We start from the raw sequence: 27,759 nt of genomic DNA on the forward strand, positions 1-27,759 counted from the left end.
ATATGTGATGATTAGAAGCACTATGTAGCTCTTAGCCGCCTTTGCTGGGCGCAGCTTTTACGTAGTTAACCTGATCTGCTTCCCTTCAAAACAAACAGGTTCGAAACGAACATGGCGATTGCGTGTCGCGCATATTAACACCCAGCCTTTGGCGCAGCATTCCTTTTATATTCTTCACACTCTGTGCACCACGCACCTTACAAAGAGACCATCTTGGTATCATTTTATTGCAGACAGCAACAATGTCGCTTGTGCTCCGACATTGTATTGGCTTTCCAAGATGAGCAGCACCCCAGACGGCCTGTCAAATTTGTGCAGTCTCTCAAGAGATTTCTCTCATCATATCGTCAGCGTCTTCTGATATCTCTATCCTTCTCTGAGTATTCGCCCAAACATGACTTCTTCTGAGCCTAGATAACTCTCAACCCTTCTCTTCCGAATCAGCACGACAATAAAAGTCTTAGGACGAACGGTGCTCCCTCATTTCCATAGACGAAGCGCAACTAATCAATTGTGTTGCAACAAATCGCCACTCCTCTCAACATCAATCGTTTATATACGCTCCTTCTCATCACTACTCCAACACCGTTTGTAGAGCACACTGAAGTCCCCCTCAGCCTAGATTCTGCAATGTACTCGAAGACAGGCTGAACTTTCGAGAGCGCCTATGTATAGGGGCGGGTTGGTGTAACAAGCAACAGCAACGAGTCAAATGGTGACAAACGTACAGGCGCTCTGAACAAACAGAAACTGTCCTAACCGTTATCTCCACAGCTAGGGACAGAGACGCTGCTCAGCATCGAAGCACGGAGTCGACTTTTAAGAAGCTCATGCAGCAGCTGTAGGTTACGCACGGCAATCGTCAGCTTGTCGTATCCATGGGCAATGCACCATTCTCCAAACCTCTCCCTTGTCGACCTTGTGGCCCTTTCCTAGCTTGGGCTCGGAGCCCTGCGAAGCGGATGAAAACCCCCATGCAACCCTCAAGGGCCACTCCACCGTCCGCCAGGCCTGTCTCTCCCCAAGTATTCCGTTACTAAGTACCCTCAAGCAACCGCAAATGGATCAAAGCTTGGGGGTAACGGTACCTCTATAAGAGGACATTGAAAAAGAAAAACAGAAGCGGAGGCAACGGCTCACGTACCGAAGTCAACCTGGATTCCCTTACATTGACCTTTGGAGCTGCTCTTAGAATGAAGGATGTGATTTTATACCTGGTGGCCCTCGATAACGACGAAGCATGTGCTCATCACAGCCACCGATTGCCTTTCTGAAGCTATCGAAACCAACGGCCTCTCTCTCGTGTCGGTACGGATGTTTGACTTGCACAAGAATACAGAGGTACGATTGATGACCGGGGGATGACGGGCAGAGACGAGAACAGAGAAAGAATAGAATCATGCAAGAAGTCCCTTGAAATTCGTACATGCGAAAGTAATATATACAACCGCTTGAATCTCACCCTCCGTTAGCTAGTTCAGACCCCAACCACTACTGCCTGTGGCGTATGGAGAAGTCAAAAAGCCTCGAAACTCGACGAGGTAGGCTCACTGCCTAAGCCCTCGCCGGCCACTTTTCTCAAGATGTGCGCGCGTAGCTATTGACCAACCGACTCACCCCCCAAACGCCAATGCCGAAAAAAACCCTTAACCGTCCCTAATGCAGCCCGAAATGCCTCTATTCAAATCATAATCATTTCCGTCGTCGTGCTCACTAGAGTAACCTTTGAAAAGCTTAAGCGAGGTAGCGGTAAGTCGGGGTCGAGACGTCCTCCACTCGTTCGAGGTACTCGCGTACAATCAGATCCTCGATGCGCTTTTTGATGAGGGTGACCTCAGGCGTGAAGCGACTCTTGAGTTGCTCGATGACCTCGCTAAGGAGGTGCGTATGGGTGAGCTCCTTGCGTTGCCTGTGAAATGTTAGCCAATGCCACAGCGCAAGGCTGTCGGGATAGCATACTTCATGATTCTGACGAGCGCAGCGTCAATGACGTGAGCACGGGTCTGGTTGTTCTTCTCCTCCGTCTGCTTCCTCTCCTCATCGCCCTCAACCTTTGACGTAGCGTTGATGATGGGAGCCTTGATGCGCACTTGCTTGCTGACGAAGGCGCTGTTGAACCTGAACTTGTCACCGGCCTTGACTGACTTGGTGGCGGGCTCCTTGAGGAGAACCCTGGCCTTCGGGACGATGGAGATGGAAGCAAGAACCCTAGTGAGATCGGGTGTGGGAATGTTGGTCTTGGCTTGAATCTCCTCCAGAGACAGCTCCTGATCCTCCTCCAGTTCATTGAAAAGCATGAGGATGACCATGCCATATGTCGGGACATTTAGCTCATATCGTCGCTCGCGCGACAGCGGTCCTTTACCACCAGGGATAGCTGGGAAAACCATCTTGATATCTGCGCTACCGGTAGAGCCCAACCATGTCAACTTGCGGCCACTGCGGTTAGTAAGATAAAACTTGAGCAAGCTGTCTTGCAGGCGTTTTATCTCATCCGGCCAGTTGCAGCCGGCACCATCGGCGAATTGCGAGTTGCGTCCCATGATGTCGGGAGGCCATGAGTTGGTCGTCAGGATGTTGACTGCAAGGTCGATCTGCTTACGTTCGACATCGCCAAGACCCCTGATATGATCTCTGTAGCCGGAAGACAGTTCGGCGGACGACTCCATGTCTCGGAACATGCCCTCGAACTTGGCAGTAAACTGGTTGCCAAGTTCCTGTTTCATTCGCGAGATCATCGACTTCTCGACGTCATGACTCTCAGACTTGTTGTGCAGGAGACGCTTGGCGAGGTGCTTCTGGTAGTACCTCTCAAAGAGATCCTTGTCGGAAAGGTAGCGGATGACAGTGATGGCCTTCTCCAGCACCTCCTCAGTTTCGGTCTCGGTCTTGCCTCGGATGCCGCGGCGCAGATTGTCGTCGATAAACAAAGAGACGTATTCTGAGCTCTTGGTGAACATGTTGATGAAATCGGAGAAGCTCTTCGTCAGAGCGGTTTGGATGATCAAATCCTCCTGGAAACATTTCTTCCACAGATTGTCGAACTTATCCTTCAACTTCAATACATCATCAACCCACTTGATAGCAGCAGCGGTCTGCTGGGCTGATGAGCTCAGAGTCTTGGCCTTCTCGGCGCCCTCGCCCTCCTCGCCGTCAGCCGTAGCCGCAGTGGCAAAGTTGGTGTCCTTGAGAATTTGCTCAATCTCGAGACCGAGCTCAACGACGCGGGCGGAGAGAATCGACTTTAGCGACGTCTTCTTCGGGTCGACCCTTGAGACGAGCTTGAATAGAATGGATAGCTCCTCTTCACGGTCGTAGTTGACCATGGACTTGAGTCCACTGCCCTCAAGATTCAGGAAATCGTCCAGATGCGCCGAGATCAACTCCTCCTCAACAACCTTAATCGACTTCTCCCTCGTCTCATAATGAATGGTGGTGTCGCATCGGTCGTTCTCCTCTGCAAGGCGGCGTTGCGTGTGCCGAAGCCAGGCACCGGCATCGGCATCGCGGAGCAAGCGCTCGCACTCCTGCTTGTAGTATTCTCTCTCAGACTGGAGGTACGCTGGTTCGAATGTTGTGAGATAAAGCTTTTCCGACTCGTTCTCCTCATCCGACTCGTAAAGACAATCCAGCATTCGGACGATGTTGCGCAACAGATGGCGGTCAATATTGTCTCCGTCCCGCTCCATGTTGATATGGTCTAAAATGACTGAGTTGAGGATGTCGAAGACTGTGTACTCGCCGCTCGAATTGAGGCAGGCTCGCAGGATATGATCTCTGAACAAGCCAATAGTCGCAGTGTAGATGGACGCTCGGCGGGCGTCTTGAGTATATCCACGATCGAGATACATAAGAATATCGGCAGTCATGTTCATTGAGGTGTTGTGGTGGTCCCACGAGGCCCTCACGCCCTTCAGGAAGTGCTCGCCCATCTTGCGTCGCTCGTTTACCGAGGTAGCCGAGCCGCCCATAGCAGCGCTGACAAGGTTTGCGGTGACGAGCCTGTCAATCTCGGGAATGACATGTTCGGAGAAGTATTGCTCCTCATGCTGCTTGACGCGGTCGTACAGCATCTCGCCCTTCTTCTTAAGAACAATCTTGTAGGAAGCTCGGTAAAGCTGCTCGAAGGAGAGGGTACTGCAGTTCTGGTTGTGAATGTCGGTAAGGGCTTGCTTGAGGGTTTCCCAGCACTGCTCGAAGTCGCTCGTGTCGATACCTGAGGTGAGCTGTTCATCTTGTCAGCCCGGTTCATCGGGATTCGCGGCCGCCGGGTGCCCCGTATCGATCGTCTGGTGTTTGCACCCAGCCAATGCCCAAACAGGCAAACAATAGGCATGCTGAGGCAACATCGATTCAACGAAAGACGCGAATGAAATGGATCTTCAGAGCTCGAGAAGAGAGGTCTTGCACCAAAATCAAGCCTTTCATCGCGCCTTCCTTCCCGCAGTGACATATTGGGGTGACTTACCCTGCCCGGGCGGCGCGGGGGCCGAATGCGACCAGCCCGCATGGATGTACCTCCTCCACCTCTGCCGGAAATCATCGTGTCTCCTTATGGATATCGAGATATCGTGTGTAGCGAAAATTCTGCCGGGAGTGGTGTTGTGGTTGACCGTTTCAGGTCGAAGTAGCTATCGTGGGCGTCTGAGTAAGTGGCGGCGGGGTAGCTTTCTCAGAAAGTGTGGTGGAGGGGAAGAAGTGGTAAGTTGTAGTGGTGCTGCGCTGAAAGAAGGTTGTCGGAGGAAGCGAAGGGAAGCAGAAGTCCTAGCTAGCTGGTCTTTGTAGCCTCAGTCGCGCAGGGCAGGAGGGAGTTCGCGACAGGAAGGATCGAAGGAGGCGGTATTGAACAAGGCATCGCAGACGGTACAGGCAGTTGTCTAGGTTCAGTTCACAATGAGCGCGGGAAAGAAAGCAAGGCTGCACTACACGGCACACAAAACCACCCCCGAAGCCGGGATGGTCCGTGCGCACGAGGCGGAAGGCTCGACCGGGTTATTGGACCCAATCAATTCCCATCCTTATCCCAGTTCCTAGACGCACAGGCCAGTCAGTTAGGACTGTAGGACCCTGATTCGTTGGTTTGCCCCTGCTGTGCCACATCTGAGTGCCACAGGTGGCGCTTACCTATCCGTTTCAATCTTTTTACAGTGGGCTTTGGGTTCTGGAATCTGGAAGAGCAGTGACGGCATTCCCAGGACTTTTTTTGCGACCAAAGCTCCAATTCGCTTCCGCTTGACTTTTGCAAGCTTCAAGCACCACCAACACCAGCAGCATAGCCACGATCCTACCCACTCACCACACTCACAATACACAAAAATGGCCTCGCGCTCAGCATTCACAAGATTAGCGCCTCTGTTGCGCCAAACAGCCCGCCCAACCACCTCCCCGATAATGCGCCTAATCCCCCAAGGCGCCTTCTCTCAAAACCTACCCCTCCAACCCGCCGTCGCTACGCGCCTCGCCCACTCCATCCCGAAGCCCAAAGCCGCGCGCGACCTCGAGACCAAGACTGAGCAGCAAATCCGCCTCGAGTCGAACCCGCACTACCAGCTCGACTTCACCTGCGTGCCTTGCGACACCCGCTCCCGCCACAAGGTCTCCAAGCAGGGCTACCACCACGGCTCCGTCCTCATCACCTGCCCGGGCTGCCGCAACCGCCATGTCATCAGCGACCACCTCGGCATCTTTGGCGACAAGAAGGTCACTGTCGAGGATCTCATGCGTGAGAAGGGCAGGCTGGTGAAGAGGGGCACGCTAGGCGAGGACGGTGACATTGAGTTCTACCCCGACGAGGGCTCTGCGGAGGCCGAGGCTGGGGCCAAGGCTGGCGAGGCCAAGAAAGAAGAGTCATCATGAGGGATGTAATGGAAAACTATCACATTGTACAATATTGATATTTGGGGGCGATGCTTTGGACCACACAAAAGACGGCTTGGAGCCGTCGGGGTACGACAAGACTGCATGGAGACGGCGTTCTGGATACCCATCACCACACACTTCTGGGCGACGAGACGAAGACGAAATGTAACAACAAAATAGATAAGAATCTCAAATATGAGCGGGCGATGTAGCCCATGTACTATAAAACACCATGCATATCTTCGCAGCCTTTTTTCCCACCGAGAACGCCATACGATGCAGTCTTCGTGCAGACTTAGTAATTACCACCCCTTGTACGCCGTCCTGGCCGCCCTGTGCTCGGCGCTGCGGACCTTCTTCTTTTCCTTCTTCTTCTCCGTCTTCTTTCTCTTGTCCCTGCCGTACTTCTCCGGCTGCGCAATCGCCTCGATCTTGCGCTTGCTCGACCTCTGCTGTCTCCTCTCGCGCACCTCCTCCCTGATCTCCAGCAACGTCTTGGTGTACTCGGCTGTGCCGAACTTCTTTTGCAGAGAGTCCATGAGGATTTGTGCCCTGTTCTTCAGGCCATCCAGCTTGGCCTTGAACTGCTCGTCGTTCGAGAAGGGCACGGGGATGTTGGGGTCCGTCAGGTTCTGCAGGGGGTACAGGATGGTCTTGAACGAGGGCTCGAGGTGCTCCTGAGGCACGCGACGGCAAATCGTCTCCAAGACCTCCATGGCGACGACCTTGGGGGTGATGGCGCTTGACTTGGGCCGGACATCCTTGCGCAGGAGGGAGGAGAGCTTCCAGAAGAGGTACTGGAGATCCTTGCGGTGCTCCTCGATTCTGTCCTCCTCGGCCTCCTGCTCGTCTCTGTCTCCAAGGGTCTCGGCTTCCGGTACGTTTTGCACCTTGACGGGCAGACGGGGACCCAAGAATACCAGGATCTGAGTGAGTTCCGTGGCAAGGGTGTCTTCGATCTCGGGCGTTCTCAAGGCGTACATTGTCAACCTCACCAGCTCCTCGACATCCTCGCAATCCAGGTCCAGTCCGTGAGACCCCTTGAGCGTCTCTCCCGCCTTGGCAGCCTTGCTGGCGTAGTCGGCGAGGAAGGCACTCAGAACCTTGGCGGTGCTCAACTTGACGGAGTTGTCAGGATGCGTGAAGCATCCGCGGATGTCGGCCCAGAGGTCCCGAGATTCCGAACCGAGGAGTCTCTCGGGGTATCTCTCAGTCAGGACCTGCACGTCATGGAGGACGGTGTTCATCAAATCCTCGTCAGCGACGCGGATATCGCCAGTCCCGACAATCTCCCCTATCTTGCCAAGAACCAAGTCCAGCTCCTTCTTGTGCTTGGTTGAAGGCTCCCTGGCTTCGAAGAAGAACCCGAATGCCTGGAGAGCCAACTTCGTAACAGCTGCGTTGTCCTCCTGCTCAATCCACGAACGCAGAAGCGTCATGAAGTTCTGCATCCGCTCCTTGTCAGCCTTGCGGAACATCTCCTTGAGCACCTCGCCAGCAGCGAGGCAGCACTTCTCGCTGTCATCGTTGGCGAGCACCATGACCAGGGGAAGGAAACACGTGGCGATGGCTTCTTGCACGAAATCATCCGCTGACTTTGTCAACAGGAGATGAACAACCTCCATGACGGACAAACGACCACCCTCTCGCTCGTAGGTCAAGTTGGCGACGATGAAGTTTAGCTGCTTCACCCAGCGGGCCTTTCTCTGGGGGTAGTCCCTAAGGAACTGGAAGAAGGCTCCTCTCGCCAAGTCTCGCGTGTTCTGATCGTCGTTGGTGATCATGACGGTACCGACGTAGTCCATAGTGTCATAGACAACAGCAGTCTCGATCTTGCGCTCAAGAACAGAGCGCAGGAAGTTGAAGGTGACGTGGCGGTAGAGAGTCTCGGTAAGGTCGTCCTTCAGCTTGCCGAGCAGCATGTCGATCGCTGCCTCCTTGACAGGAATGTCCTTGCGCTCTCGGAGAATGACGGAAAGGAACTTCAGCGCAGCCTGGGAGAGGTCTGTAGTCGTAGACGTTGACATTGAAATGCTCTTCGAAGCCTCTCGGGTGGCGACCTTGAACAACTTCTCATCGTCCTCATTATTGAAAGGGACTCTGACCAAGACACTGAGCAGCTTGAAAGCAGCAACCTTGACGTCGTCCTCGCCGCCTACGATAGCGTCACCAATGATGGGGACGAAACCAGTGATATTCGCTGCAGTGCGCAGACTGTCATGCTTCTTCCAGGCGGCCCGCAGAATGTCGAAGGCGAACTTGACCAGCTTGTACGTGTACTTGCCCGCGGTGCCGTGGTTGTCCTTCTTCACGCCCTTCTGGTAGAGATACTTCTTGAGGCGCGGGTCGATCCTCGGTGCTTTCTCGGGCTGCTTGCTCTTGTAGACTTCTTGGATGACCTCGTAGCAGAACACCAGTGTGTCACGGCTCTCTGCTGCAGGGTTTTGCAGCAGACCAGCGGTGATTCTGGCCAACAACGCATCGATCTTGCGGACCAGCTTGAGGTCGACCTTTTGCAAGAGAAGAGATTGCAGTGGGTGCACGAGTGCGACGAGTTGGCTGATGGAGGCAGACTTGGCAATCAGCTCCATGGAATCTTGAGACTTGCTTGCCTTGACCTCCTTCATCTCACTGACGTATCCCTCAGCATCCTTCTCTTGACCGGCAGCACCGAAAATGTCATCAATGATAACCGCCACGATAGACCAGAGAGTGTAGTCGAGATCACCCTGCTCAAATTCTGGGATGACTCTGAGCAACATGGAGTGAAGGGTGTAGGAGAGAACGTGGAGCTGGTAACCTCGCTTGAGCGCGCCGCGAAGTTCCTTCAGAATGAAACCAAAGTAGGTCGGGCCCAGAACGGAAGCGATTTGCACCAGAGTATCTCTGGCCATCTCACGGGCTTCCCAGGACTTGCTGCGGAGAATATGGCAGATATCCGTGAGTACACCAGCAAGCTTCTGGCCCATCTCCTCAGATGGGAGGATCTTCATGAGCTTGACGATGATGACACCGACAGGCACACGGTAGCTGACCTCGGATTCATCCTTCTCGTGCAAGTGCTGGATCAAGGTAGGAAGGAAGAGATTGCTAACATCGGTGCTGAGCTTCGCCTGTGCGGGAACGGTGCGAGCAAGTCTCAAGTTGGAGGGGGAGGCAGCCTCAGAGCCATCTACTTGCATGGGCTCAACGTCAGTGGCCTTTGATTCCACGGAGACGACGAGAGCATCGCTGAATTTGCCGAGCAGCTTGTTCACCTGCTTCGGCAGATCAGGCTTAGACTCCACGAAGCTGATGTATCTCTGAAGGACCACACGGTAGGTCTTCCAGTCAAGGGATAGGGCCAAGTTCGCAATCGTGATTGTCGCCTGGGCGCCCAAACCTTGGTCGTCTGTGCCATATGCGCGGCCGAAGATGAAGTGCTCCAGCAGCGGAATGAAGAACTTGCCCAGATTCTGGCTGCTGATTTCGTGGACCTCGTTGGCAGTCTCGAGAAACCGGATAGCTTCCAATTGACGGGAAGTGGCAGGGCTGAGAATGTTGAAGAAGAAAGGCAGTTCGGTGGTGTCCTCGTCAATATCGCCGCCAAGGAAGCCCTTCAAATCCGCCACAGGTTCCCACGTGGGCATCTGGGATATGAGGTACCCAAATACTCTGAGATACTCACGTCTGACAGTAGCCGACTCCTCGCAAGCTCCGGAGTAGATGGACTTGAGTACGATTTCCCTCATTTGTTTGTCAAACGCTGCCTTCGAGGCTTCGTCTTGGCACGCTGCTACCTCGCTGATGAACTTCCGAAGACCGTCTGCAGAGTTTGACGCAAGGATGCCGTACTCCTCATCACTACGAATGAAGAAGATCAAGTTGTGCAGGAGCGCGAGCCATTGTTTGGGAGTAAACGGCGTCTCCTTGTTCGTAATCTGAGTGAAGGCCTTGAGTCTCTTGTCATAGTCCGGCTCATCAATGCGGTCCGGTGCAAACGCATTGAGAGCGCTGCAAAGCTCGGCAACTTCCTGGATACTGGCATCCTTGGCGGCAAGAGCCGTAAGAACACGAGCCAGAGACGTCCTGTTCTCTCTGTCTTTGAAGTAGCTGAACAGGGAAGCCAGAGTCTCGTAGATAGCGATGTTGGCAGTCGTGTCCTCCGCCTCGGAAGCACCCAGGATGTTGATGAAACGCTCAAGAATGAGAAGAATCCTGCCCTTGGCTTTGGGGCTGACCTTGCGTGCGGGCTGGTTGAGAAGCTTAGTTGAGATATCCAGAGTTTGCTGGACGTTCTGAGAGGTTTCAACCATATGAGAGAGTTCGACAATGGTTTCAATGCAAGCCTCCAATAGCTTATTGCCCATCTCCGCCTCAAGTGCAGTGGTAATTGTCCTCAAGATCAGCTCCATGTTCGCATCAATGAGTTCGACGCGGATAAGTTCATTGAACTCAGACTCCTCGGCAGGAGCCTGTGCCAGCTTGAAGAGGTTGCGGACGATGCTGAGGGCGAACACTTTGACGTTTTCCTTGGCCTTCGGCACCGAAACGCACTCGATAACCTTCGGTAGAATCTGGCTGTTGATTGACAAGAATAACGCAGCCTTAGGAAGCTGGGACCACGTCCAAAGCAGCTGCATAATACCAGAAATCGACTGGGCGGTCTCAATAGGCAACTTCTCTGTCCTGGGGACGATGACCTCGTTGACAATAGGTTCTGAGTACGGCGACCAGTTGAAATCCTGCGCATTGCGGAACAGAGAAATGACACACTTCAAGCCGGTCTGGCGGATGTCCTTGTACAGCGACTCCTGAGACGCCTCGGTGGGTTCTTCGTCCTCGTCATCCTCCTGAATCGCCGTGTCTCGGAGTCGCCTGCAAGCAGAGATCAGGCAGTACAGAATGGGATGCAAAAGTCTCTCGACATAAGGCCCAACATGAGCGCCGAGCTCGTTGATCAGGGGCAGCATCATGTTCATGAAACCGACTTGCTTGCGAGGAGGGAGAATTTCCCGATCGAACAAGCTGGAGCGGAAACCAGACTCATCAATAACGCGAGCGTTTCTCAGGCTGCCAGTCGCGATGTCCAAGAAACTTCCCATATCCTCTACACTCAGGTTTCTCAGAACGGTCAGACGAGTAGCCAGCAGACCATGACGGCCACTGGCAGCTCCCTTTTTAGAGATGGTTCTTCCATATAAGAGTCTCAGAAGTACAGGCATGAGCTCGGCCCGGTGCTCAGGTCGAATAACTTCGTCGCTTTGCAGAAAGACGGTAACCTCGTTCTTGAATCTGGCTTCGTCGAGGAGGTACTCCAAGTTTTCCTTGTAAGGTGTGACTCCCTTTTGCTTCCAGGCGAGGATAGCCTTCAGTGCCTGCTTCTGTACCTCGATATCACCATTCTCCATGAGGTGGAGAAGGGCACGGTACACCTTCTCGTTCTGGTACAGAGACTTCGGGTTGACAAACAGAGCAAAGACACCAACGAGTGCCTTGCGGTCCTGAAGTGACCAGTCCTCTCCATTGGACTGAGGCTCTTCATCGTCCTGGACGTCAGATGCATCATCCTCATCAAGAGCCCAAGGCAAGAAAAAGGGCACCAGCTTGCGCGAGTGTTTCTCAGCAGACGAAGGCATAGCAGTAAAGACTTTGATTGCCTGGGCTCGGGCGTTGGTCGCGTGGGCCTCGACGGTCTGCTGCTGCTCGTCAAAAGCTTGGAGCATGAGATCTACCGCGTTGTTGATCACAGGCTCAACCTCATCCGCCATCCTCCAGAGCTTCTTTAAGTGGGTGCAGTCGAAGTCAGTGACGGGTTCCTTGCCCTGGAGCGATGGTTGGCTTCCGGGACCCGACCACCTGGGCGAGGGCGTTTCCAGCCAGTCGAAAGCCATATCTGAAATAGCCTCCGCACCCGTCTTGGATTCTCCAACCAGCTTGAGGGCGGCAATGGTATCGTCCCACAAAGGTGAAAGTTTGACTGTCAACATGCCGAACATGAAGGAAGGGATTGCCTTCAAGAGCCAGGAGTTTTCGCTCAACTGAGAGTAAGTTTGACCAAGCTTGCGCAGATGCATAGCAACATTTCTCATCGTGGAAAGCTCCATAGGTGTCTGCTCAATATCCAGCATGAGGGTGTGGCAGGAGTGTTCATCGGGCGTCGACTCGATTTGCTGAAGAATCATAAGAGAAGCGAGACGAAGCTCATGAGAAGAGGCAGAGAGGTTCTCAATTAGTGCCTGAACGACAGGATCTTCCTCTCCAGAGCCCTCGCTGCTGTCGCTGCTTTGGCGGTCGACCGACGGCGGCTGGTTCTTTGTTGCTTCAGCGTACTCAAGGTAGGCCTCCAGGAAGCCAACTGAGCGGCTGAACCGAGGCACAGCAGCCCGAAGAAGCGGGCTGAGAGCCGAATCCACCGGACCAGCCGCCTTGCTCATGCGAAGGTACGCATGAAAACCCTGGCTGACGCTGAAGTGTACCTCATCCGACGCCAACGTGGACGATGGTTTCAGTGCGAGCCTCAACTTTCTCAGTAGAAGTTCCGCGATCTTGGCGCTTGCCGATGGGTGAACTGTCGTAGAGTAAAGGAGGTCTAGAAGTGCTGAGTATTTGGGCAGACACCTATCACGCCATGTTTGGGGATCCTTGTCATAGGCTCCGCGTTCGGGGAAGGGTGACGCTTCGAGGCGCTCGAACTTTGACACAATCTGGTCCTGCCAGCTGCGCGGAAGATTGCAGGTCTCCTTGCCCCCTGGCGACGGCAGACTGCCTGACTTGACCATGCGCGGTAAGAAAACGCACAGCATATCCTCGTTTCCACCGTCGGACCAGTGGCTGACAATGAACCTGGTCACTGTTAGCATGCGAGACATGAAAGATGATGCTCTATGACATACCTCTGGAAATAGGTCTGGAAGAGACTTCGGAATCGTTGAGAATCCAACTCTGAAAAGTAGGCGCAGAACGGAATGTACCATCTCATGAGCTTTTCCCTCTGAAGAGCAGTCATGAAGTCCTTGATACACGGAATCAAAGCGTCAATCGGCGCCTGGTGCCAGACGATCGCGGCGTTGACAACGACATGCTTCCATATCAGGCTCAACTTATCCTCCGTTGCCTCTGGGGAGTTCTGTGCCATCGCATCCAGCATCGCCGTCATGTTTTGGACGAGTACGGGCCAGTTGCTGACGCGAGATCCTCTCCGGACTCCCGCAGCCGTACCGAGAACCCTGACTAAAGGCACATAACGCCATGTCTTGCTTGGCTTAGACTCAGCCAACGCTGCCTGCACATGGTCTTGGATCGCTTCGAGGACCAGCGCAAGGTCCTTATCATTGGAGTGGTGGATGATGCTGGTCAGGACACCGCAAACAAGATCGGTCCAGGTCGCCGTCGGCGTGAGGTCTGACTCGGTTTCGGGGATGGCTTTCATGAGTGTTGTGAAGATGGCCGGTCCAGTCGAGTGGATGGTCTGTCCTGGGCCCTTGATCGCCTCGGCGAACATAGTCATGAGACCATCCTGGTATAGTTGGAACTGGCGGTCGCCGACAGTACTTCGAAGGTCGTTCCTTGCGTGTTCAACGATGGCAACGAGAGCGGTCTCCCGGTTCGCTGGTGCCGCTGCCTTTTTAATGAGAAAGCTCAACGCCTCGGCGGCAAAACGAGCAATATGAGGAGGGTGACGCGCCTTTCCCAAGAGTGGTATCATGACATCGTACGTCGGTCGCAAATCCGGGACCAGTAGCTTCGAAAGATATTTGAACAAGAAGGCGAGAGCGGCAAAGGTCCACTCAATAACATCGGCATCCTGCGGTCTGGCGGCGATGGCGATAATGAGATCCAGAGACTTGGCATAGTACTTTTCGAATCGGGTACCAATATCGTGCGCAAAAGCTGTCAGGAGGTCCAAGACAGGCTCCAAGGCATCCTTGTCTTGTTTCGCAATCGACGTCTCGAGCGCCTCGAAGATGTCCTTCTCGAAGTGTAGAATCTGGGGGAGACTCTCACTCAGCGGCAAGACCACCCTCTTGAAATCGCTAAAGGCTTTTGAGACATTGAGCTCGCCCCATTTCTGCAAGCCAGTCCGGAAGTATGAGGTGGTCGCTTCGAGGTCTTCTTCGTCGAGATCATGTCGGCGGACCTTTCGTAGGGGATCGAGCGAGTGTAGTTTGGAGACCTTGGTCGCGAAGGACTCCCATCGGTGGTTCTTTTGATGTGGTGTTGAGTATTTGCCCTTTCGGGACTTTGTGATACGTCCAGATGAAGTGGAAGGCATATTGGGCGCGTTGACAGGCGGTATGCGCAGGAACCCGTCGTCTTCGCCTCCCAACTTCACTGCTTGATCGCGAAAAAAAGTTCCCCGCCGACTCTTCAAAGCTGCCCAGAAAGATTTGAACTTTTTTTTGCCGGGCGAAGCTCGGTCCACCTCGATAAGGCGATAAGAGTATCAAAAGCGGGTCTAGACCAATCATATTCCTTCCAGATAGAGATCCACATTACTTCATCGCGCATCCCCCAGTCGCAACTTTCCAGCTTCAAGCTCCCATCAACAACCACTCAAACCCGTCACACCCCGAATCAGCAAGGCGCAATGGCTGCACCCAAGGTGTGAGTATTCCTCGATACGACTCCGCGACTTTCAGGATGTTTTCAAGAGTGCTGACATGTCACAGGATCGTGCTGGGCAGCCTCAATGGCTCGCTGCAGCCTGCCTTTTCCAAGGTCGCGACGCTCCACGCGAAGAATAACTTCAGCTTCGCAATCGTTACCGGCAACCTCTTCGGCGCAGAGGACGACGCCGCTGTTGATTCCCTTCTCAATGGCGAAATCAAGGTGCCCCTGCCTACTTACTTCACCATTGGAACCGCGCCCCTTCCTCCGCGAATTGTCGCCAAGATCGAGGCCGACGAGGAAATCTGCGAGAATCTCCACTTCCTCGGCAAGCGCAGCATCACAAAGACCTCAGAGGGTGTGAGGATTGTTGCTTTGGGCGGAAAGCTCGATAAGGAAGTCGTTGGTGGGCAGTCGAAGGAACAGCACCTGCCCTTCCACACTGCCGACGATGCGAAGTCGCTGAAGGGAGCGAACAAGGCGGATATTCTGCTGACGGCAGTTTGGCCTGCTGGTGTCTGGACGAACTCCAAGACCGCTCTTGCCCCCGAGAACCAGGCGATTGTTGAGAGCACGGCGGAAGTTGCGGATCTTTGCGCCACACTGAAGCCCCGCTACCACTTCTCCCCCTCTCCTGCCGAGTTCTTCTACGAACGCGAGCCTTTCTTCCACCCAACCGAGGAAGGCAGCGACGACTTCCCCATCACCCGCTTCATCTCCATGGCCCCCTACGGTAATTCAGCGAAGGCCAAGGCGCTTTACGCCTTCACAATTCAGCTCAACGAGACCTCGGTAGAGCGGCCCGTTGGCGCGACTTTCACCCCGTTCAGCCCCAGGAAGCCCAAGAGACGCGCACAGGAGGAAGGCTCTTACAGCCGCTTCGGCAACGGAGACGACGGCGACCGGCGTCATCGCCGTGGAAACAAGCGAGGTCGTCACCACTCACCTCCCCCCGGCCCTGACCGTTGCTTTTTCTGCCTCTCAAACCCGAATCTGGACACCCACATGGTCGCAACTGTCGGTGATGACAGCTATCTTGCTACTGCCAAGGGCCCTCTCGCCACATCGGAGACTTTCAAGAAACAGGGCTTGGACTTTCCAGGCCACATCATCATGACACCTCATGCACACACGCCTACTATCTACCACTCTGGCGCCGAGAGCTACTCTGCCGAAGATGCGGAGCGAACCCACAAGGAGATGACTCGATTCCGAGAGAGCCTCCAAGCCATGGTTGCTTCCAAGTCGGACCATAAGCTCGGTGCCATCACCTGGGAGATTAGCCGCCAGCGCAACATTCACGTCCACTGGCAATTTCACCCCGTTCCTGCGGAGATGGTCTACAAGAACGTCGTCGAGGCCGGCTTCAAGGTGGAGGCAGAGAACCTCAAGTACCCCGAGTTCGAAAACACCGAGCTCTCGTACGAGGAGCAGGGCACCATTGGCGACTACTTCCGCATCTGGATCTGGGCAGACAACGGCGACGACAGGATTAAGGGTACTAGTCTCGTCATGAAACTTGATCCCAACATGCGTTTCGACCTGCAATACCCCCGCAAGGTTGTTGCCAAGCTTCTCAAGCTGGAGCAGCGCTTCGTCTGGCGGGACTGCGTTCAAGCCCAGGAGGAAGAGGTCAAGGACGTCGAGGCCTTCCGTGAGGCGTTCAAGGACTGGGACTTTACGCTCCAGGGATAGACAAGAAGAGACGGAGGTTTCCCGGTTCTGGAGTGGCGAGGAAGGTCTGAATTTGGCATTTGAAAATGAAAAGGGGGCAACTACGCAAAATGATTTCTTGCATGGCATGGGCATAGGTGGCGTTTGGGATACCCAGGTTTTCTGCATCTACTTGCCTCTGGAGGGGCAGCGGCAGCATCTGATTTTGACTCGGTTCACATATCAAAGCAGACACGGGCGTATTCCTCAGATATATACCGCACACAAGTAGACGCCAACAAAAAGTTTATGTGATTTCACCACATTTTCCAAAAACGCACTCATCTTGCAACCGAATTATGTTTCCGGGGCAGTGCCTCCACAAGAATACCCCATCAACCGTATCCCACATTTCTTTCGAAAGAATGCCACCGAAGATCCGGACCCCGAAATCTGCCACAAAACGCCAGCCATGATCCAGAGCCTCATCTCTCAACCTAGCAACGTCAGAAGGCAGCTGCGTCTGTCCACCGCCCCCCATACCCGCGAGACCCCACGGCAACGTCCCGCTCTTGCGAGGCACGCCGCATTACGTCGAAGGCTCTGGGCCCGTCTTACCACCCATACCTCAGGGCGGAACACTCCATGCTGTCTCGCCCGGCATGCTCTCCCCCCCACACTGCCTTGGCCTTTTAGGACCCCTGGACCCCTACAACATTCCTCAACTCTCTCACACCGCCGACACGACAAGAAGAGTGAAAACCTTGAGGCCTATCCTCCGAGCTTGTGAAGGTTCCGGACCACTTCGTAGTATGAGATGGCTGAGACCTCCTCATCTCCGTCATCAGATCTCAGCTTGTCTATGTTTTGCGTGTTGCATAACGAGGGACTTCTCTCCCAAAAACCCAAGCACGAGAAAAGTGACGATGGAATAATCTGTGCTTACACTTGTACAAAAAGTTTATTCAAGACTTCGGGCACCCGCACGCTTTATCCGTTATCCCTTGCATCCTATCCGGCCCGTACAAAAGCAATGACAGCTCAAAACTGAGACCATAAACTAAACACCCCCCGTCCTTTGTTGTGAGACTCGCGGCGTGGCGTCCACCCCCCCGGATGACGAAGGGAAACGTTCTTTTCTTCTTTCAGCAACCTGTGTTTCTCGTGATACCCCTTGCGAGCTCACTTGCCAAGCTTCTATTTTCCTGGTCGTTCTCCTACCCGACCATCCCTTTTCTCTCCCTTATTTGCATCGTATTCTATGTGCCGTGAAACGTTAGGATACACTTGCTGCTTCCTCTTAGCCTGTAGACTTCTCTGTCTGTACAGCGGAACAAAGAAGGAAAGGAAGAATAGAACAGCAAGCCAGTTTAGACGGGAGAGGAAAAGCGCTTTCCATCAAGGAACGTTTGTCAAATTCCACCTCCCATGGCTACAATGGCCCGTCGGCAGACACTCCGAGGCACACAACCAGCTCCTGATTGGTCCACTCGAAATAAGCATGTTCTCCTCCCTCCCCGAGTAAGGGAGGCTCACGATAACAATCAACATCACCTCTGCCCCCGACTCACAAACCACCGCACTGCAACCTAATTAGCCCCCGAATCCAGACGAACGGTCCAGCGTCACATCATCGAGTGCAACGACATCTTCTTTCAGGACCGCACGTGGAAACAGCTTATCATGAAATTGCCTCAACCCCTCAAAGACAACTACAACACACCAAAAGTCCCATTCATCCGTTCGTCAATTCATTCATTCGAAGCAGCGGCCGAGTCCGCACCCATTCATCTCCGGCCCCTCCCTAGTAAACTAGTCTTTCATCACATCGTGTCCAAGTCCCCCATTGAAGCCCATCCCTCCCGTCCCTCCCTCCCTTTACCTGCGCCCCCGTTTTCCATCACGTAACAAACGCATCAAAGCCACACGCAAACACGCTAGAACACCCGTAGAACACATACACAAAACAAAACACCCGTTAATAGCTCTCCACAAAGATCCGAACCGCACCATAATGGTGAGGTGGAAGCGCCAGCAAGGGAAGCAAAAACAACAAGATCCTAGCGCAGAAAAGAAGACACAAAAAACGTCCCGAAATGTCCGTGTGTTTATCGCGTCCGGCCGTCCATGTTGATGTTTGGCCCTGTCTGTCCTAAGCAAGCCACCCACCAACAACGGTGCCGTCTGGTAGGGATCCCCCGGATTTCTGGCTGCTTTGCTGGTCAAAGCAAAACGATGACGTGAGTCGTGAATCGTGAGACCCGGCGCATGGAACAAGGAAGATCGAAGGGGAAGGAAGGAGCCGCCGATACGAGGAAAAGCAAGGGAACCGCAGCGTTCGACCATGGCCCGTGAGGATGTTTCAAAACGTGGTCGAAGCCTCAAAGGGCCGGACGAACACACGCGCTAGAAGCAAAGACCTCCGGACTGCACAGACAATCGCGAGCCGCGGCGGGCCTCGAACCTCAGAGGCTCGGACAGACGCGCTTTCTCGCGCGCGTAGCTTGAGCCGCTGCGCCTGCTACTCGCGTGCCTTTCTCTCACAATACCAATTTGTGCGTGCGTGTTTGTTTGTGTGTATTTTCATTCAATTGAGTATGAGCTAGCCCAGAATGGTCCTTCTATGGAACCATGGTGTTTTGGCAATTTCTTTTCGATGCCAGTACTGTACAGAGAAAGCGTGGAGTCACCCACGCCCTAATCGCACGACTCAGCTTCTAAGCTTGCAGTGCTCTCCCCCAAGTTAATTCGCCAATGTTACAAGGCTTCCCGAGCAACTGCTTTTCTTCCACACGTAGCTTTTCCACTTCTCTCGCGCTGTCCTGTTCCAGGTACTCCTACAATGTACACAGGAGGTGAAAGTCCTCCAACAAGCCCGGCCAGTGGTGGTCCGTGAGGCGTTGTTTTGAAAAAATGTAAAGGGAATGGGTGATGTGAGGTCTGTGAGTGTATTGTGTCATCCGATGACAAGGATGTCGGGTATCCGGCGTTTGGATGGAAAGTTTTGGTATCAGGTGAAGGGTCAAGTGACCAGACAAAGGAAATTCGGTAGAAAACAAGAAGAACAGTCCGCCGGGTATGGTCTGAAATACTCCCGGATATAGGTGGGAGACCAACAAAGCGGACCGAGACGTCATAGTGAAATGCTCCCGAGCCCACGATGCGGAGACACGACTGCCGCAGGTGTGACCGCGCAATGTCGTGTGTGTCGAGACCAACCCCACCGGCGGACTTCATCCGACCAGCTGTGCCGGATGATGCAGAAATTCTGACAAATGAAAAAACCAAGGACAATGCTGTAAATGCCGACAGGAGCCACCGCGAGATGCCAGATCCAAGATGGACTCCGAACAACCATGTTGTGGCGATGCGGGACAATATGCCAATGCGTCTAATGCCGGTTGTTGTGTTTGTATGTTCAGGTTGGTGTAGAACAAAGCGCATAACGAGTTCTATTAGCGTAATAGTGAATTCATCGCGGCCGTGAGCGTTAAGCTGCTTTTGGGCGTCGGATTCGTAAGGCGGAATATTGGCAGTTGAATCGAATAGGGTTGACATGTGCAGAGAAGAGGCGCATAAAATCGACAATCAGGCTGCTGTGGGTCGCCCTATTAAAGGATGCCGGAAGGTGTTCGACGGGACTGTACCGGTGGTGAGTGGTACAGAGTGAGAGACAGCTTCATTCCTCCAGACGAGGAGACTGCTCCGCCATTGTGCAGCAGACAGTGGGGGAGCGTTGATAATACTAGTAAGAAGCCATGCGTCTTGCATGGCAACGTTCGCCCAAGATTGGAGAGTTGCCAATCATGGTGCTGGGATCTTGGCGGAAGCTGATGCTGGGTCTGAGACCGCTAGGTCTGGGTGGCGCGGTGGGGGACTGTTCGACGCAGGATTCGCGCTCGCCAAAGGCAAACGTCTGGGCCCTGCCGAACTGCTTGCGCGGGTTCTTGAGGCGGCCGAGTTCACGCTCGCAGGTGCGCTGGTGAGCTTCGTCGGACATCTCAACGTAGTTTTGAGGGTAGCACCGGCAGCGGTGCTCGTTGAAGAAGGCGCTGTATCCTCCTTCTAAAATATACACGTCAGGGTAGGTAAGATGCGGGTAGTGCTCGGCGTTGACGGTTCGGTCCTCGGAGCGGACGTGGCGGGCCATCATGGGGGCGCGGTGAGCAGAGTACTCGCAGTGAAAGATGAGAATGGTTCGTCCCTGCATGGGGTGCTGGAACAGTTGAGAGGCGAGGAGGTCCTTGTTGTTGTAGTTGACGGCACCATCGATGTGGCCGCCCTCGTACTCGTACTCGAAACGGCAGTCAATGACCATCTTCTGGTCGAACTTGTCACTGTACTTGCCGTCCAAGAGGTCGACCATGGTTCCTCTCGTGATCCTGGGGATGGTGTCGGTGGGATCATCGGCCAGGAAGTGAGGCAGGAGGGGCTCCTGAACCTCGTCGGCGTCCATGCCGCAGTGGGATTCCGGGGTCGTGGGAGAAGAGTCGCCTCCTTCTGACTTGGCCTTGCCAACATCGCCGGGGTGCTCGAACATGCTCAGAGAGCGACGGAACTGCTTGCGGGGACGCATGAAGGGATTTGAGACGGGGCGGCGGTGGTGCTGGCTACCAAAGGGGCTGTTGCGGTTACCGGAAAGGCTGGAGAACTGGGGACGAGGACGAATGGCACCGGGAACGGCAGGAGTAGGGCTGTTGGCCGTCTGAGGTCGTCGTTCCTGAGGAGGTGAAGTGGCATCGAAGCATTCATCCAAGGACAGAGCACTGCTCATATGTGACAAACGGTTCTCACCAAATCGGAAGGTGGGGAGCTGGTTGTCTGTGTTGGATCGACCAGGAACGCCACTAGTAGAGTAGCCTTTCATTCGAGTCAAGGACGGGCGGCGCAGGCCTGGCTTTCTCCGTCTACCCCTGAGTTAGACGCGACCCCTTGAGCTAGGAGGAATGTGGCAATCAAACTTACTCGGCTCCCAGTGGCTTGGGTGGCTCCAACGACGCTTGCCGAGGAATGGGGGCTGGCGAGTCCAACATCATTTCGTCGTCCTCGGTGGTAGGAGTCGATCCCGGCGTCGGTGACGTTATCTCGATCTGGGTCATGAACGGCAGCTTGTGCGGGAGAGGCGAAACGTCCATCATCTCGTTCATTGCAGCAGGCGAGGACTCGGGCATCGGAGGGGTCGTCACAATGTAATCTAATCACTTTCATTAGCACCACCACCCTTGCACTGCAGAATGCCAGGTCAATGCTAACCGCGCGACTCGGCGTCACCCATCATGTTGGATGTGAACAAGGCACGACGAGGAGTCGGGAACTTGGGGCTGCGATGTGTTAGTCAACTGAGGCTCAAGTACATCAGACCAGTCCATCTCACCTCGCCTCGTTGTCCAGACGGAAGTTCTGGGAGAGGTCGGCAGCCAGGCTGGCAGCAGGCGAAGAGCCGCTGACGCCAAAGTAGTCGCTGGATCGGTGCAACTGCTCGCGCAGGCTGTGTCCTCCGGTGTAGTGAGGGCGAGGGCGGAAGAGGTCCTTGTTGCCCCAGGTCGGGACAGCCATAGGGCGGTGCATAGCCGCCAAGGGTGAGGTCTCCATGATTGCAAGTGTTGAAAACGAAGGGGTCGTAGTCGACAAGTGCGATAGCGAGAGTATAAGTGGTTGCGGGTGGGTGTTATTTTGGTGGTGTTAGTTGTAGAGTTGTTTCGCGGTAGTGAGCGCTGCGTCCAAGACGATACTCAATATGTCGTGACGTTGTGGTGTATAATGAGAGACGATCGTTAGTCGGCGCCGAGTAAGCGAATGCTGCGACTGCTCCTAATGATTTTTCTGCTGATCCTTGCCACTCAATGGGGGAACAAAACGACGTCGGGACGGGGTGAGGAGGGAGGCTGTCGAGTATCGCGGAGTGCTGCGAATCTCGAGTCGATGGGCCGAATTTTGCTTGGCGAGATTCGGAATCGGTAGCGGGGTGGGATTTCTCTCGGGCAGGGTGCACTGCGCTCGCTACAATCGAAGAATTGGGAGGAGGGGACCGTTCGTTATTGGATCGTTGCAAGCAACATCGGTGGTCGGGAACTCGAAAGGCTGGTTGTCCTTTGGTTTTTTTCCTTCAAATCGTTGATTGCTCGTCGTCGAGTTCGAGGTCAAGGCCGTCGTCGCAGGGAGGGCGAGAGCAGCGAACCGAAGTCGAGGGGAGGCGACGGGAGAGGCCGTTCCACGATGCCCTTGGTGTAAAAGGGCAGGTCGAGTTGTCGAGGCGGGAGCGGTGCCGCTTTTGTTGCATGGAAGGTCTCGATGCAAGAGAAAAAGGACGAAGCGAGGCGACGGTCCTTCCGGAGCTGGGAAGCTGAGGTGAGGTGCAGGCGCAAAACGGTGCGGTGCGGACGGTGCGGTGCAGCAGTGCAAGGTCGGTGCCGTGTGGGTGCGTTGGGTGCGGTGCGGTGCAGTTCGGAGTGCTACTACCACTTCTTTTTTTCGCCTTTTAGTCTCGCTCGAGCTACGCTTCGGTGGCCGAGAGCTGAGAGGGAAGGGACTTGGGAAGGCGGTTTTGGAGGGATCCGAGAGTACGACGACAAGCAAAAAAGACAGAGCAAAATGCACGTCTAAGCCTCTGCGGTTGATTCCTTCTACGGTTCTTCTTTTTCTGTTTCTCTCCTCGTCTTTCCTTTCCGTGCCGGGTTGCGTTGGTGCAAGACGTACGTCACACTAAAACGAAGGTGTGGTGGTGGACTGGCCAAACACACATAAAAAGCAGTTTTTACTGATTGATAGATCTGACTGATACTGGGGGCGGGAGTGGTACTGTCGACGATATGGTACTGGTTTTCCGGGCAGAGAGCGGCTGGACCTTGAGATCTGGACCTGGACCTTGGACCGAACAAAAAAGGCAACAACCGTATATCCGTAAAAAACCTACCGTACCGTCAGACCGTTGATGGTTTGGTCGGGGATGAGGGGAGAAGAGGGAGAGGGTGGGAGAGAAGTGATCTGGAAGGAGAGGAGACTAGAGGTTTTTGAATGATGGTGAGGGACGAGTACGACTGGAGTACGACTGGGACGGGACGGGATGTAGAAACATGGAGGACCAGGCTGGATGGTAACCACATCAGACTGTTCGACAGGTACTGGCGTACTCTGGTAGGGTCGACGAAGGAGCAAGAGGGTGTGTGGATGGGAACATGAACCAGGTCCAGGAAGGGAACGTTGACGGGGTGGATTGAGACTTGCCGGGATGGGGGATGTCACTGTCAGTGTTTAGCCTGCCACAAAAGTCTGGGATGGGCCGTTGGCAGAGTAAGGTACTTCTTTCGTAGCATCTGGCCTACGGTTAGTGTTGCTACGTATGGAGTCACGGCAGCAGGCGCTCTGCTCAGTACGGCGACAGTACTTGACAGTGGCAGAAGAGACAAAGTGCGGGTGATGGACATGAGCATAGCACAATGGCACAAGGCGGAAAGAGACAATTCAAGCTCCTCCTTCGCAGGCAAAATGGCACATCAACCAGACAGACACAGACACACCAGACCAGTGACCAGACTACGAGCAGAGTGTCCAGTGAACAACAGGGAAGCGCCAGACCTGGGGGGTGTGCGGCGTGTGATTCCAACGTGAGATTCAAGAGCGCACGCCTCCTTGGGAAACAGCGAGAGCGAGCGTGTGTGAGAGAGTGAGAAAGAGGCGTGTGTCTTGGTTTGTCCAGCCCAGACTACGGAGACCTTACGTAGTAGTGTGTTAAGTGCGGATAAGGTAGCCCAGACAGGTGGGCGCTTCCAAGGGGAGAAACAGAAAAAAAAAAAAGCGATACTTGGGAAAAGTACCCAGCAGTGCGGCGCGTGGGGTCGTTTCTCTGTCAGTCTGGTGTCAGGCCCCTGGACAGTCTGGAGATCTTCGCTATTTCGACAGACGACTCGGGGGGGACGTCGAAGAAGGTTGTCAGGGCGATTTGGTTGCTGCTGCAGCTACGGAGCCCTTCTGCGGTCCTGCAGGCCATGATGCAGCTTCTGGATGGACGATGATGATGCAGGATGGGATCCATGCCTTCCTTGCCCATGACATGCCCTCTTGGCCCTGGCCTGTCCTGTCCTGCCTTGCCCTGCTCTGAGAGCCATGCCCGGTTTGGTTGCTGCATCCTGCTTTCCTTCTTGGGCTGATGCGGCTGTTTGGTCTGGCAGTCGAGTGGCCCAAGCTGTGTCCTGTACAAAATGGAAAGATACAGTACGGCGATAATGCACCAAGCACCTGCAGATGCAAGTGCGAGTGCAAGTGCAAGTGCAAGTGCACCAAGTGTGCAGCTCGCCAGGATGCACCTGCGCATAACGTACGCAGCGACCGACCTTAGCGCGCTGCCATGTTTCTTGCAGACCGAAGGTGGAAAACGTAGATACGGTACGTATCTTTCCCACCCGGTGCTGGTGCTGCCAAGCATGTTTCTCTCATTGTGCTGGCTGCGGTTTAGTTTACACAGGGCATACCCGGTCTGCATCCGACCTTATTCCTGGCCCAAGAGACACAGAGAGGAAGAGAGAGTGTTCATCTTTTTCTTCCTCTGGCCAAGGAATTATCGATGCCACCACACACGTTGTTAGCGCTCTCCGATACTGTCACTCGGTAGCATTTCGCATTCAACCGATCTTATCTTGCTTTTCCTCGTCCGACAACGACGACAACAACAACAATAATAATAGAGCTGGCCCGAATGGTCGGTTCCAAGGCAGAGGCACGTTCAAACGTGCAATGAGCACGTGTCGGGCTGAGTACGTACCTTTTGACCTTATCTTGCGTTAGCTGCATCTCCCAGAGCGCTGTGCTGTGCAGCGGAATCGACGAGAATCGTGCCAATCGTACAAAATGCGAGTCGTCCCCCGCCAATGCGCTGCGCGTGTGCATCACCCACGGATCCAGTTCCTATGCAGAGCACAGCACGGCACAGCACAAACGCGGGACATCAAATCGCCCCTAAGAACCTGCTCATGGAGCTCATGGAGCCGTCGGTGGTCCAGTCCTCACTCACGTCCATAGCACTCCAAGGTATTGCCGACATATGATGAACCACCTACACTGGATCCTACTCCTGCTATGAATACACCTTACGGATACCCGCCTACGGTAAGGAACGGCAACCTCAACCACAGGCATCCACCAACATGCCCTACCCTGCCCTGCCCTTTTCCACCTCACTCAGGGGATCCGTCTTACGATGCCGGCGCTGTAATTGGCTTCCTCGGGGTACGTAGTGTATCTATCTGGACTGGTGATATTTGATACATAGGTACGGTAAGCAGGGCCCGTCGAGGGCGTTACAGGGGCGGACGTTGGCATCATTCCCCTGGGAGACTTGTCCCTTACAGGCGGTTGCCGCAACGATTTCTGCTGTAGTCCATTTCGAGGCTGCTGGCTGCAGGTGGTGGTGCTGATGGTTCCGGATGAGGCGTCAGGGGCTGACCACGGGATATCTTCTGTAGCACGTTGCCGCCTCTTACAGTTGAACCTGCCAGCCGTAGTCGTAAGAAGGAATACTTCCAGACTCCAAAGTCCATAAGGTATCACCAACTCAAGTCACCCCGTCCACTAGCTTAGAGCCTGGCGGCGTGCACGTCCTGCGCCGTATCCCGTCTCCTGGTCCCGTTCGGTGCCGTTCTATCGGTCTGGTCTGGATGGGCTTGGTCTCTGCTCTGCTGAATCCAATAAGAAAAAAAAATCTCCTTGACCCATCATCTGTCCATGACCCTCTCACGTCGCCCACCCGACCGGCGTTCGCCATGGATCCTGACTGGCGTTAGATGCCTTTTGGCAAAAGATTGAATCCCGCAGTGGTCTGTGAGCCCGTGGTCTGTGGTCGGTGGTCGCTGGAGCGCCGAACCCGTCGCTGTGGCAGCTCCCCTTTTCTTACCGCTGTTCCAGCGTGCGGATGGAACACACTGTGTGTTCTATTGCCTGTATGCCCCCGAGGAGCGGGCGGGGAGTGGACGGCGGGTGGACCTGCGCCGAAGCTGTGGCCGTCACCCGGGCCTCACTGCGGCCCTCCATGTGCTGAAAACCTATCCCACCCCGCCTGTTGCTCGCCTGTTGCTCAGGTTGCGCAGTGGGAAAGAACGGGTTGCTCAGTGTAAGGGGGTTTGTCGTCCAGACAAGAGCTAGGGGAGCCTTTTCAACGAGATGAGGATGCTGGGGGAGGGCGTGTGAATGAGGCTCCAGACCGACACTGATCCAACGGGACCCGACCCGCGGGAAAGAGAGCCCCAGAGCCCCAGAGCCCTGAACCAGGCCAAGAGCAGCGCAACGCAGGGAGAGAAGACCGAGCCTCGAGCAGAAGAAAGAAGAAAAAAAACGTCTTCTAGCGGGACCTGCCCCAGCAGCTACTGCTCAAAGCGTATTCGATATCCGTCGAAGCGGATTTGGATTTGCATTGTGCCTTCCCAATTCTTTCATGTCATAAAGATGCGAATTCGCAATGTGCAGGTGCACCCTTTGTTCCTTGTTCTAATTCAGTCCGTCAGTCCCAATGCTCCTTCTCTGTTCCATGTTTGAGCTTGCCTTTGTGCTATGCTGCATAGGAAGGTAGCTCTTGCCTATTCCTATTCATACCTGCTACATACGAATAAGGGAAGAAGGTACCTACCTGCCTGCCTGCCGTCCTTCCCTCCTACGCAGCAAAAGGGTAAGGTGCAAAGACACCAACGCAATTCTGATTCAAACAAAGCAAGCCCTGCCGTTGCCGCACTTGCACATCATGTTTCTCCCGACTGCGCCGACGGCCCTCGCTAGTTTCTGCCTCCCTCTCCAACGCTAGGTCTGGCCAGCGGCTCTGGCTTGGTTGAGTCGTGCGACGTACGGATCTCATGCCCGAGAAGACATCTTCGTGTCTGAATACCTCGGGCAACGGCAGCTGCAAAAGTGCATCAACCACCGAATAACTCCAGCAACACCACCGCCAACGCTCAGATCAGATAGACGCGCGCAGCGGGGCACGGCAACGCAACGCAACGAACACGACTCGGCAACACCCATCACGAGCCATCCGTCGTCGCTTTTTTGCCCACAGCCGCTCTCAATCTCATACTCCAAGTGCCCCTCCCCAGGGTCACAAGTCACACGGCTGACCGGCTACCGAGAGAGCCCACCACCGCCGCCAGGGTCTTGTCTCTGTCGCCGACGATGGGATATGGACGCCATCGCGGTGGCTGATGGATGGCCCTAGGCAATCCGACGAGCTAAGCGCCCTCCATGTCCGATCAGACTCAAGCCAAGCGGCCCCGAACCTCGACAGAGTCCACGGCCGGAGGGAAAGGTGACCTGGCTCGTCAGTCTAAATGCCTTCCATCAACACTAGCGACCGAGCCTTGGTAAAACTGGGCCTAGCCCGAGAGCTTACATCATTGCTCGGCGCTGTTCATCATCCGCCTCACCTTTCCCATCCTAGCCAGAAACCCCGAGTCCCAGACACAAGGCCCAGATGTATCGCCCAGCAATCACTCAAGTGCCAACCGCAACAACCACTACCACCACCAACACCACCACCGGCGCCTGGAAATGAGCGGTGAGTTGGCGTATCGCCCTATGCTCGCCCCCTGTCTGAAGTCGTTCACGTCCGCTACACTACGGATACTTCGTCCACCACTACACCTAAGCTACGGAAGATTTGCTACCACGGACAACACACTC

At 54.5% G+C, this 27,759-nt stretch overlaps 5 protein-coding genes across 5 annotated transcripts; 2 read left to right on the forward strand and 3 right to left on the reverse strand.

The window, feature by feature from the left end:
* Positions 1-1,734: 1,734 nt before the first annotated feature.
* Cul3 (Cullin-3) lies at positions 1,735-4,543 on the reverse strand (the record flags this gene model as incomplete). Its single annotated transcript, XM_032032473.1, has 3 exons — positions 1,735-1,909; positions 1,960-4,226; positions 4,469-4,543. The coding sequence occupies 3 exons, from the start codon at positions 4,541-4,543 to the stop codon at positions 1,735-1,737; spliced, it is 2,517 nt and encodes an 838-aa protein (XP_031888540.1).
* Positions 4,544-5,391: 848 nt separating this feature from the next.
* Positions 5,392-5,856, forward strand: CGGC5_v000437 (Uncharacterized protein; the record flags this gene model as incomplete). The annotated part of the gene is made up of 1 exon (XM_032032472.1): positions 5,392-5,856. One exon carries the CDS (start codon positions 5,392-5,394, stop codon positions 5,854-5,856), a length of 465 nt encoding a protein of 154 aa, XP_031888533.1.
* A 305-nt stretch (positions 5,857-6,161) lies between these two features.
* Positions 6,162-14,113, reverse strand: utp20 (U3 small nucleolar RNA-associated protein 20; the record flags this gene model as incomplete). Its single annotated transcript, XM_032032471.1, has 2 exons — positions 6,162-12,684; positions 12,735-14,113. 2 exons carry the CDS (start codon positions 14,111-14,113, stop codon positions 6,162-6,164), a joined length of 7,902 nt encoding a protein of 2,633 aa, XP_031888534.1.
* Positions 14,114-14,428: 315 nt separating this feature from the next.
* mug161 (CWF19-like protein mug161) lies at positions 14,429-16,143 on the forward strand (the record flags this gene model as incomplete). Its single annotated transcript, XM_032032470.1, has 2 exons — positions 14,429-14,445; positions 14,511-16,143. The coding sequence occupies 2 exons, from the start codon at positions 14,429-14,431 to the stop codon at positions 16,141-16,143; spliced, it is 1,650 nt and encodes a 549-aa protein (XP_031888535.1).
* A 3,703-nt stretch (positions 16,144-19,846) lies between these two features.
* nimT (M-phase inducer phosphatase) lies at positions 19,847-21,693 on the reverse strand (the record flags this gene model as incomplete). The annotated part of the gene is made up of 4 exons (XM_032032469.1): positions 19,847-21,008; positions 21,067-21,295; positions 21,355-21,422; positions 21,476-21,693. 4 exons carry the CDS (start codon positions 21,691-21,693, stop codon positions 19,847-19,849), a joined length of 1,677 nt encoding a protein of 558 aa, XP_031888536.1.
* Between the last annotated feature and the right edge of the window lie 6,066 nt (positions 21,694-27,759).

The sequence above is a fragment of the Colletotrichum fructicola genome, assembly GCF_000319635.2.
Source record: "Colletotrichum fructicola Nara gc5 chromosome Unknown KSG_Nara_v1_contig01, whole genome shotgun sequence".
Taxonomy (NCBI): domain Eukaryota; kingdom Fungi; phylum Ascomycota; class Sordariomycetes; order Glomerellales; family Glomerellaceae; genus Colletotrichum; species Colletotrichum fructicola.